The 12,297-nt window shown below is 46.1% G+C and overlaps 1 protein-coding gene across 2 annotated transcripts in view; it reads left to right on the forward strand.

The window, feature by feature from the left end:
* Positions 1 to 4,765: 4,765 nt before the first annotated feature.
* Positions 4,766 to 12,297, forward strand: part of AMOTL1 (angiomotin like 1) — a 103,607-nt gene continuing 96,075 nt past the window's right edge. The window contains exon 1 of one of the 2 annotated variants that reach the window (XM_081238782.1): positions 4,766 to 5,054. In XM_081238782.1, coding sequence (XP_081094908.1) covers positions 5,006 to 5,054 — 49 coding nt within the window. In that variant the 5' untranslated portion in view covers positions 4,766 to 5,005. The remainder of the gene's footprint in view (positions 5,055 to 12,297) is intronic. The other variant, XM_081238783.1, reaches the window with a different exon arrangement.

Consider the following 12,297-nt stretch of genomic DNA (forward strand, 5'->3'; position numbering starts at 1 on the left):
ACTCACTAAATGAGCCAAACGCCTGTGGAGGATGATAGCACGGAGCCTGGCCCTTAGTAGGTACTTAATACATATTTATTGGGCAATTTTTTCATAATCAACAGAGTCCTGGGGTAAGCCTCAAATGGAGCAGGGTTTTCAAATGACCCATTCTGTTACATGACATTTAACTCCTCCTGGGAGCAGTTTACCCATCTCTAAGGCACCCGGTATTTCCGGAACTGCAGAGCGGTCTCACCTGTGCATCTTCCACTTGCCTTGCACATCTTCCTCTCTGTTTTTCACTGTCCATTCTCAGTCAGTCTGGCCTGGAGAAGGCTCATCCCTGACCCCACCTTCCTCACAGCAGTGCTCTCCTGGCATCCTCTGCTTTGGGCACTTCCAGGACTCCCTGCATTTTGCTCCTGTTAACAGTTTACAAGATGGGGGCAGGGCATATGTCAGAATCTCCAGAGGAGGAGCTTATTTGAGAACGGGATTTTATATTTGGAAATAAGCAGGGAAAAAAATACAACTATTGTCTTTGTAAAACAGAGAACTGAAAGAAAAGCTTGGAAGAAATCCTCTTACCTGGCAATAATATATGGATTTAGCAAACCTGGGGTTGGTGTGACCATTTTATGTTTTGGAAAAGAAGAAGTTCAAAGAAAAAGTGTTGGGAAGCACGGCAATGTGCCCTCTCCTTTCCCCTGCCTTTGCTAGTAATGACGGCCTTCCCTCAGCACTTGGATTTCTTGGAACCTGCCCTTTCCCCTCCCTGTACAAAGCCAGTCACTCCTGCATGCTCCCATAATGCTTTGTTTTTAACGTTCTAATATGTCACCCATTGTCCTTTACCTTTATCATATTAAGCTCTGATACAGTAAATGCTGCTGAAAGAGAAATGGAAGAGCACCTTGACCCCAGTGAAGCAGTGGGAGGCCTTAGTCCTTGACCCTCAAATTTTGGTGTGCTTGGCATTGCCTACACTGGATTCTATGACGACTCCATCCTTAGAGACCCTGAATCTCTAGAATTTGGAGGTGAGACATTAGGAATTTAAAATTTTACATGCTTTGGCTTATAAATCACACTTTGGGAAGCACTACAGAACTTGGGTTTCTATGTTCTAGAAACAAAATAAGTGTTTGATTAAGACATCCTGGCTGCATTGAGCCATTGGTTTGTTCACGCAACAGGTGTTCGTTGAGAACCACTCATTGTAGTGTGAGCTGTCCTAGGTGTGCCGGGCAGTAGCTGTCCCTTTTGTGGACATCCCTGTCCACCCTTTTTTTGCCGTTTACTGTTTCCCTCCTGGCAAGCTCAGGCCCATTCTTAGGACCCATCCTAGTCCAAGTAGCAGATGATAAAGACTTTTAAGGCTGTGTTTGGTGGGTGCAGAGAAGAAGAGTGGCGGGGGGAGGATGATTCCCATTGTAATAGAGAATTAAATTCCTTGGTATTTCAAATCACTGGAGAAGGGGAGGGTTTCTTTTACTGAATTCCTATTATGTGCCCAGCACTTGACATATATTTTCTAATCCTCACTATAAGCCAATGAGCTAAATGTAATGATTCCCATTTTACAGAGGAGGTAGCTGAGGCTTGTTTTGTTGCTCTCCATAGCTAGAAATAAGTGGACCCGGACTAGACCTCAGGACTTAACTCTAAGACCATGCTTATCCTCCTCTTCCTGGATGCCTCTGTTCCCTCACTATTCTTCCAGCCTCTGTGCTTGTCTGGAACATCCTGGTACCTGCCCTGTCTGGAGTTAAAGACTGTTCCCTGAGCTGTCTCTAGGAGTGCCAAAATTGCTCTGTCACCTTCTTAACTTTCCTAGGGGTGAGTAAAAGACAACTTGGGTCGCTTTATAGAAAGGATGCTGACCCATAGGGTGAGTATGTAGGTCCAAAATCACAGATGCTGACTGGTTCACTCCCTTACTGCTAGTAAAGCTGCATTCAGTTTTTATTGTAAACATACCTTGTTTCTATTTGGCCCCAACCTTAGAATCTGCAGCCAAATATACTATAAAATGTTATCGATGACCTCTTGCTGGTTACATCTGAAGTCTTTTTCTCAGGCCTCAGTTCCTGAACAAGAGTCAGATATATTTGATGTAGAAGATGATTTATTTTCTGCATTTGATATAGTGATTATTAATGGTTGAGGAAATTAAGGTGAGTGGAGGGGGGAAACTGGCCTCCTAAACTATCACTCGGTATCAATTAGAAAAGTCTAGGCTAGGTCCACCTGATTGAATCAGAAGATTCTTGAGCCCACAAGCTGTGCCTGTCACTTCCTCAGAAGTCTAGGCGTCTGTAGCATTTGATAGGGGGACCATCTTCTTAAAGCTTCCTCTGGCTTCCATGCCTGGAAACCTTCCTACCTCTTCTACTTCCCCAGCGTCTGCCTCTTCTGCCTCCTTCTTTCCTGAATTTTCTGTCGTGGGCATTCTCCAAGTAAACTGATCTTCAAAGCTTCATCTCTTTTTTTCTCTGCATTTCTGTTCTTGACTTCTCACCCAGGCTCTTGTTCCTTTTTTCTCTTGCCCAGAGGACAGGAAGCCTGTCAACATCTTTCTCAAACCAGTTCCCCCTCTCAACTCTGCTTCTTCCATCATTGGTCCATCCGTTGGACCAACTGGTTTATAAATGTTCCAAGAATGATCCATTCTTCCTATGACCCAGGCACAAAATCTGAGTTAACTTGATTACTTTGTTCTTTCTCCCAGGATAGCTGTCTAGTCAATGAAAAGAGTAAAATCTTGCTTCAGAGATTTTGTATCTTCCCTGTATTTGGCATCCTCAAAGATTTGGTATCTACATGGTATCTCTTTCTTCCTTTCTGTCTCCCAACCTCAGTTGTCATTGCTTCCTGTAGCTATTTCCCAGATGGGCTCCCTATGTCCAGGGCTAATGGAGGGTTGCTTGAAATAATAGCAAACGTGTGCTGAGCACTTATGTGCAGCGTGCTAATAAGTATTTTATATTCCTTGCTTTATTCAGTCCGTACAACCACCCTGTGAGGGTTGGTGCAACTTCCCTCATCTTGCAAATGAAGAAACTGAGGTTTAGAGAAGGTAGATGACTTGCCTAAGTGCCCACAGGTACAGTGGTTGAGCTGGGACTCAACCACTCATTTCTGTTTTGTTCCAGTGGATGCTTGTAACTGTTAAATTCTGCTGCCTCTCAGGATATAGTATGGTATCGAATAGGGGGCAATTAATAAATGTTAGTTTCCTTCCTACTTTCCCTCCTTTTTCTATTCATCACCTCTCCCCCAGCCTATGCTAAATTCATACAATGCCAGTGGCTCTGAGCTCCACCACTCTTCAAGGCTCTCCTTTCTCCTGCATGCACTCAGTCCTCTCCACCAGGGGCCCGCTGGCCTGTTAGGGACGGGGCCGCACAGCAGGAGGTGAGTGGCGGCGAGCAAGCAACGCTTCATCTGCCGCTTCCCATCGCTCCCCATTGCTCGCATAACCGCCTGAACTATCGCCCAGCCCAGTCCTTGGAAAAATTGTCTTCCAGGAAACCGGTCCCTGGTGCCAAAAGGTTAGGAGACCGCTGCTCTCCACTTTTTCCAAGCATCTCCAGTGCTTTCCTGCTCTGTGGTTGCGTATTTTGTTATCTTAAATAAATAAATCCTTGAAGGGCTGGTTAGCTGCTGTTTCGTTTCTTTTATGTGTTATCGAGTACTAGGGTATCGGACTTTAAATGTGGTAGGTTTTTGGTAAATAATTGTTAAATTATTGCATTTGGGTTTTATCTTGAGAGCAGAGGTTACCGAACCATCAGGGATGTATCGCAAGAAAAGACTGTAATCAGAGGGGCACACAACCCACCAGGATTGAGTGGAGGGGTAAAACTGCTGGCTGACTAGTTAGCTAATTGCCACAATCCAGGCGGGAATCTCTGAAAGAATTCTGGTCTAGAGAGAAGGCAGAGAGGAGAGGAGCACAAGGTAAGAGGTGTGGGATGCCCTGTTTCTCCTATTAACATCTTCCTCAGCAACTGCAATACTATTACCTGGCCTCTGCTCCTGTAAGCAGCAGAGACAGCTCCTGGAAGCTAGGGAGAGACGTTACATGGTGTGGGTGGGTTTGGGGTCCCCAGATCAATCAAGGCTCCGGAGGTCTGCAATTGAGTATACTGGGGTGGGTGAGGAGTGTTACTCAGTGTAGCCTGGTTTAAGAGGTGGGACAGAATCAGCAACATTCTCCCAGAATTACTTTAATCGCCTCCGCTCGGGCAGGTAACAGCCTAGAGGTTTGTGACCACTGGTTGTAATATCTGAGGATGTAGAATCTGTTTTGGCCCTTCTTCTAGTCAACGGAGCCCAGAGCAGCAGCTTGTCGTCCAATCCCAGTGCATGATAGAAGCACTGGGGCTAAGGGAATGCAAAGAGAAAAGTCTGGCCACTTTTCATCTGGAAATACCGCTTAAGAAGAAAAAAATCCTACACAGAACTGATCTGGACTTTGAGGGCAGATCGGGAAACCGATTTCGGCCGGAGTTGGCCTGGTGGGAAGGAAGAGAAAGTCAAATGAAAGAGAAGTGGAGTCTGACATGAATTAAACCTCGGCAGGGACCAAAACAAGGGAGGCCGTCGCCCTCCTAACTCTCGGGGAGACACGTCAGCTAGAGCTCGGGGCAATTTCAGCTGGCGATCTCCCGGGCCCCGGAGGGGCGGCGGGAGCCTGCAGACGGGCTCTAGGGCCCAGCGGCCAGGCGCTGGGCGGGGGTGAAGTGTAGGGTTACAGTGACGATCCCGGACTACCCTCCCCGCGCGGCGCGCGGGGCGCGGGGAGCGCGGGCGGCGGCGGCAGCGCACGGGACGCTCTAGGACCCAGCGGCGGTGGTCCGGTTTGGGGCTGGAGGGGGAGCCTCGGCGTGTCTCCTCTTCCTTGTGAATGGGGCTGCTTGTCGGGCGCCGCTTCCCCAGGCTGCCACACGCCATGCCCGGCGCGCTGCCTGGCCGCCGCCTTCCCCAGCCGCGGCACTGAACTAGCCATGATCGCCTCATGTGGAGGGCAAAGTTGCGGCGGGGAACTTGTGAGTCTGCGGTGAAAGGTAACCCGTCCCCGCTCCGGGCGCAGGGCGGGCGCCTCCGACTCTCCCGCGCAGAGGACCCGGCCGATCTATGCTCCCCGCCCCCTGCCGCTCCGGGCCGGGGGCTCCTCTCCAGGAGTTCGGGGCGGAGATCGGCCCGGCTACGGAACGACTTGGGCAGCCTTTTTGGTGCTGGGGGCCGGGAGTGCTTGCCACCGGAATCTTGATCTCCCTTACCCATATTGCTTTAAAAAAAGAAAAAGAAAAATCAGAACTCTGTTCCCGCGCCACTCTGCAGGCCCCGGAGCCGGCCGGCCGGGTCGCAGCGCCGCGCCTCCCCGCGCCCCCTCGAAGACTGGGAATCGTTTGGCCGTCGTGGCCCGTGGCCGGGGCTGCAGGCGCGCCCTCGCCTTGGGGCTGGCCTTTCCGGAGGGGCGCTGCCATATGGCCGCCCTCTCCGCGACGCGCCGGCGCGCGGCTCTCCGGCGGCCGAGGGAGGCGGCGGAAGGGGTGGCCGGTGGCCGCTTCCCTGCGCGCGAGACAAAGGCGCGCACGGTGGCCCGACCGACGCGCCGGGCCCCTCCTGTAGCCCCAAAGTCTCGTCTCTGGCGGGTGGGGGCGGAGAAGCGATCGCGCCGCGGACCCCCGGCCTCGGATCGCGTTCTCTGATTGCTTCTTCTTTGTTCTCCCGGGACAAGTTTCTTTGACAGAAACTGGGGAGTTAGATCCAGCTCTCGCTTGCTGTTCGTGTTGCTTCAAAAGAATCTAGTTTCAGGGGGAAAAACATTAAACTTTCCAAGTGGAGGTGGCTCTTCTTGGAATGGGACTTTCGTGGCACTTCGGTCGATGACAGCTGGGCAGAGCGGGGCCCGCGCTGTGGCAGGGGCCGGACGTGCCCCGTGGGCAGCCGGGCTGGAGGACCGGGCGGCGGAACCGACGAGCGCTGGCTCGCACCCACCTCTAGGGCCTCCGCCGCGGCGACCTTTCCAAGTTTCCCTCTTAGGAGCCCAGGCTGAGAATCCGGCTGCCTGCCCGCAGCTCCCGCGCCTCGCCACGCCCTACCCTCTAGTATCTTGATTGGTGGCTGTAAAGACTCTCCCTTTCCATTTTTGTTCGAAGGGTGTTTGCTTCTTTGGCTTCGGCGTCGGTTTCCTGTCCCCGAGTGGCACATGCTTTGGAAAATGCCCGGCTAGTGTGTGGATCACCTGAACTGGGGCTTCAGTAGACGTGGCCCTGATGATGGGCCTCGGAGCCTTTGAGGTTGGGACCGAACATTTTCCGCCCTCGGTCCCCCTCAGTTCCTTTGCCCTGTCCTGATACAGTGCGGACATGGTTGCCCGTTTTCTTCTTCCGAGGCATGTTAGGAGAATCGAGTTTTTGTACTGCTTATAAAGTCCTTGGTGGTGTTGGAGATAGTGGGTCACTAGAGCCATTTATGATCCCGGAAGATGCTTTGGACTACCCCAAACAATAACGTTACTTGCTATAAGCAAATACAACCAGAATAGAGGGATTATTAACAGCTACTATTCCAAAAAATTTCCTTCTTTTCAGGAAGTGAAAAGTCTGGGCTTGAAATGTTGAATAGTCATTTCTCTCTCTCTGCTTCCAAAACTGGCCAGTGTGTCGCTGCCAAACTAAGATTTCCCCTGGCCGCCCACCACTCCGGGCTGCCCACCACGCCGGGCTGTCCACCACTCCTGGACCCGGCAGCTCTCCGTGGACGTCCGACACAAGTTAAGCATTGGTGTCTCTCTAACTTGCAAGTTCTTGAAGCATCTAGACCAGTGTGACATTTATGTCCCAGGACGCTGCTCTGATCATCATAGTGCATCTACTATAATGCTTTTTATGGAAGCGATGTGGGCACAATCCTTAATACACTTTGAACTGTTCTACAGAGGAGCAAAGGGTTGGAACCCACTGATTGGACCAGAATTAAAAGAAGTAGGGCATAGAGTAGAAGGCTTTAGAGCTGCCTGTCTCTACTCTCCCTGGTGGGCCATGGGGGATGTTTAGTTTCTGGATGGGTATGCTTTGCTTTTGTGAGATACATTTTTCAAGATAAATGAGAAAACTCTTGTGAACTCTGCAAGTGGATAGGAGGAGAGAAGGTGCTCTTAACTCCACTCCCACTCCCTTCTTTTTATTAGTATTTTTAGTTTTTTAAAAAATGTTTATTTATAATTACCTGCACCGGGTCTTTGTTGCAGGATCCCTGCACTGGGGGCACCGAGTCAACCACTGGACCACCAGGGAAGTCCCCTCTCCCTTCTTTTTAAAATGCACACAAGTCTTGGTCTTTTGATTCTGTGTGATGGTGGGGGGTGAAGAATACTAATGTACTGAAGGGCATGTGGACATCAAAGCATTTAAAAATACATCTGTTCATGCAAGCTAATGGAGGACTTTCGGTTTAAATGAGATTTTAAAGTGCTGTTAAGAAAAGCACAGGAGTGCAGAAATGTGAGTGATTTTCTGGGAAGGCACTCTGCTGATTAGACTTGAGAGTGTCTGCCCTTGGCCAGTTCGTCTGGAGGCTTCTGTGGATAGAGCTCTGCTTTTTTTTTTTTTTTTTTTTTTTTTTTTTGAGTCTACCCCTGTGGAGAAGTGTAGACCCAGGGCCTGGGGGAAAGATGGCCCATCTAATTGAAATTAGATGGCAGTCTGGCTGGTGAGAGTTCTGTTGAAAAGTACAGCCCCGAGGTACCAGTGCTTCATAGCAATTTGTGAAAATGCTTTGAAAATGATAAATCACTGTATAACGTAAAGCTTTTTAAAGAAAAAAATAATGAACGACTTAGAAAACAAGGGAATTGCTAGTGAAAATCGCAAAACTCTGATTTTCCAGGCCAATACATTAAAAAGGAAGTGACTTTGTAAGACCGGTTAGTAGTCCTGATAAGCAAAATTCTCCCAAAGTAACATCCTCACTCCTTCCAAGTAGCTATCTGCATTTTAAATGCATATGGAAGCTTAGATCAGGAAATTCTCTAGTGTTTTGAATAATTTTTCTCCTCCTATTCTTTCATTAATTTTAGTAGGTCTTATGTCCCAGAATTCACTAGGCAATAGAATACTTGAAAAGCAAGGGGTAACTTGGAGGTCAAGTAAGAGGACATATTTAATTATAAGGTTTGTTGGAAATAGTCTGAGGTTGTTGAGGTTTTTATTTGTTTGCTTAGCGCTTAAAATTTTTTTTTTTATTTTGTTGGTTTGTTTTGTCTTGGAGAGAAGGCAACATTTAAATCTTGGCCATTGTGGGTAGATCCGTACACTACATTTTCTGGAACGGAGGCACGCCTGGGCTTGTGTGTTGGCACCACTCTGAGTTCTTCTCGAACTTGTGAGGCCCTTGGCCTCCATCCTTGCGAAATCTTAGGGTATATTCATTCCAGGCTCTTAGGACCAGACTCCTGGACTCCCAAAGTGTCTCACACATCAGGCATTTTTTCTCCCTTTATTGCGGGGGCTGGGGGAGTAGCTCTAACGTATTAGGAATTGTATCCCTGTTAAGCCTCTGGAGAATTGGGTTTAACTTAAAAAAAATAATAAAGTCACATGATCCTACTGTGTGTGTTTAAATCTGTATTTGGGACTTCACTGGCCAGTAGTGCAGCTACGTGTACCTCTTTTCTTGTTTGTTTTGTTTTTATGTAAAATGCCTGTAGCTCACTTGTTTGTTTGTTTAACTTTTAGTTTTGAAATGATTATAACTTTACGGGAAGTTGCAAAAATAGTAGAGAGGTCCCAAGTACTCTTCACCCAATTTCCCCCATTGGTAACATCTCGCATAACCAGCGTACAACAGTAGAACCAGGAAATGGACCTTGGTACGATCCAGACCATATTCAGATTTCACCAGTTTTACATGCAGACACTCGGGTTTGTGTGTGTTATCCTCCTGTGCAATTTTTTTTCACAAGTGTAGCTTCCTGTAGCTACCACCACAATCAAGATGCACAGTTTTTCTATCACCTCAAAGCTCTGCTTTGTGCCACCCCTTTATGGTCACCCTCCCCTTCCCCCTATTCCATCTCTAAACTGTAGTAACCACTGTGTTCTCCTGTATAATTTTGAGAATATTGCATACATAAAATTATGCAGTATGTGATCTTTATGAGATTAGCTTTTTCACTCAGCATAATACCCTCAAGATCCACCCAAACTATTGCTTTATCACTAGTTTGTTCCTTTTTATTGCTGAGTAGTATTCCCTGGTGTGGATATACCACAGTTTGCTTAAGCATTTACCCACCGAAAGACACCTGGTTGTTTTCAGTTTTTGGCTCTTACAGTTAAAGATGCTCTGAACGTTCATGTACAGGTTTTGGTGAGGACAAAGTTTTTGTTTCTCTGGAACAAATGCCTAGGATTGGGATTGCTGGGTTTAGGTGTATGTTTAGTTTTTTAAGAAATTGTCAAACTTTTCCAGAGTGTCTACCATTTTACATTCCCACCAGTAATGTGTGAGAGATGCAGTTTCTCTGCATCCTCACCAGCTTTTGTTTATTATTTTAGCTGTCCCAGTACATTTTTTAATCTCATCATGGTTTTAATTTGCATTCCCTAATGGCTAATGATGTTGGACATCTTTTCATGTGCTTGTTTGCCATCTGTATATCCTCTGTGGTGAAATGTCTGCTCCTGTCTTGCCGTGTTCTAACTGGATTATTATTATTATTATTTTTTGCCATTGAGCTTTGAGAATTCCTTATATATTCCAGATATGAGTCCTTTGTCAGATATATGGCTTTCGTATATATATTTTTCAGTATGTAGCCTGTCTTTTCATTTGCAGGAAAAAAAATTTTAATTTTGCTAATGTCCAATTTATTGAATTTTTTTCCTTTTATGGATTGTGCTTTTGGTGTCACATCTAAGAACATTTTGCCTAGGTTAATATTCCAAAGATTTTCTATTTTTAAAAAAAATTTTCATAGTTTTACATTTAATATTCAAATTGTAGTTCACTTTTACCCTCTTAAGAATGTGTATGTCTTGCTGTTCATCTTATAAACCATCTTATAAACCATGTGTATGTCTTGCTGTCCATCTTATAAAACCAGTTGATTTTGCATTTAGTGCTCTGGAAGCACACGGGTGAATCAGGCATAGTTCCCACTCTCCAGAGCTTGCTATTGGTGAGGTGGTATGTGGACATTCCCAGGTGTTAATATTATGATAGAAGAGAAGAGCATGATGTATTTGGGAGCACAGAGAAGAGAAGCAGCAGGGAGGTCTCACTTTGATCAGGTGGTCAGGGAGGGCTTCCCTGGGCATGTTGCTCAAGCAGGGTGGGAAGAAAATGGGTTCTTGCCTTTGATCTAGTTTTTGGATATTTTACTGGCATGAATTCTTCAGTGTGGGTTACCCTGGTTCTTGAGCACAGGTTGAAGGACTTTGGGTAAACTGAGTGGTTGAGAACTTTTTTGAACAGCACATGGCATAATAGGTTAAAAAAAAAAAAAGAAAATGCAGTACTTAAAACTGAGTATGAGTAAGGTTGAATTGATTTAAAGTTAGAATATGTGTGAAAATGAAAAAGGCAGTAGTAGTTTGGATTGTTTAGGGGCAGATGGACTTAGTTTGCTTCCTGGCCCTGTCACCTCCTTTCTGTGTGATCTCAGGGTGTGTGACCCGTGCAACTTCATGGAGACAGTGGAGACAGTAATGGTTCTTACCTGGTGGAGTTGCATGCAGGTGAAATGAATTGATGCATATACAGCACTTAGCTCAGTGCTGGCACATTCAAAGCATTCAGTAAATGCCTATTATTATCATTAGTAGTAGTAGTAGGAGTAGCAGTAAAATAGCAGAAAGACAAATGGTTTTATAATGTTATGTGTTTTCTCATGTATCTTTTTCTTTGAGAAACTGGAATCCCAGTTCTTACTCATAGAAGCTTGCCTTTTCACACTTGGGAAAACTGTGCTGTATACCAAATACTATTTATTTATTTATTTAAAATTTTATTTTATGTCCTTATAGTTAATTTACAATGTAATGTTAATTTCTTCTGTACAGCAAAGTGATTCAGTTATACATATATATATTCTTTTTCATATTCCTTTCCACTATGGTTTATTACAGGATATTGAATATAGTTCCCTGTGCTATACAGTAGGACCTTGTTGTTTACAAATATTATTTATTGATTGAGGTTAGAAGCTAGGATACTCTATTCACCATCTAGTGCTCCTTATAGAATATGCCTTTTCCCTACCTCTAAACCAAGAGTTTCTGAGTAAAGAACAATTTTCTCTCCGCCCTGACCACAGGAGGTGGTAGGTGTGTGCTGTCCTGAGCTAGTTAAGATTTTGGGGTCCTTATTACCCGAGGTACAGTAAGCCAGGGCTGATGTCACTGTGCCCCAAACTTCACTAGTGGCAGCTCCCTTTCCTTTCCCTTGATGACTAAGTTGTTTATTTCCCAGAGGAAACGGACTGTGCCTTAGATGTACAGATGTAGAGCAGTGGTTCTTAAACGTGGGTGGACATCGGAATCGTCAAGAGGGCTTATTTAAAACCAGACTGCCGGGCCCCAGCCCCAGGCTTTCTGTTTCAGCAGGTCTTGGATGGGGCCTGAGAATTTGCATTTCTAACAAGTTTCCAGGTGATATTGTCACTGCTGGTTCGGGGACCACACTTTGAGAAGCACTATTTTAGAGCACAGGCCCCTATAAATTAGATCTAGACTGAGGTACCTTACTCTTTGGAACTGATTCTGTTCATGTTTAATGGTTGAGATCGACATAGATTTGATTTCTGAGGTTCCTAGTTGATGTACATGACTGTATCCTTTCCTCTAATCCCTCTTCCATGCCTTCCCCCTTCCCCACCCTGAGTTTTCCTTCTCTCAGTTGTCTTTTGATCTCTCAGTCCTTGGAAGACATGCCAGGTTATGGTACATGGTGACCATATACCAGCCATATCGCCTTGGCTAATTCATTCACTTAACTTCTGTAAAATAAATGTGTTTACTAATGCTTATATCCTAAGGTTATGGTGAGGCTTACCTGAGATAATGCATGTTAAAAGGCCGTATAAGAGGTAAAGCATGGTGCAAAATTTGTTTTTTTATTATTTCGAGCGTCCTTGATTTCCCTTTGGAAGAGTGTCCTTGGATTTGGAGGTGGACTGCCTCTCCTGATGCTGAGTTCCACTGCTGCTGGGGGGACTCGGTAAAGATTGCTTAGAAATGTTCAGGGACACTGTGGAGAAGTTACCTGCAGTGGACCGGCAGTTGGGCTAGGGTCTCTGAG

Source organism: Mesoplodon bidens (genome assembly GCF_964165515.1).
Source record: "Mesoplodon bidens genome assembly, chromosome: 7".
Classification (NCBI taxonomy): domain Eukaryota; kingdom Metazoa; phylum Chordata; class Mammalia; order Artiodactyla; family Ziphiidae; genus Mesoplodon; species Mesoplodon bidens.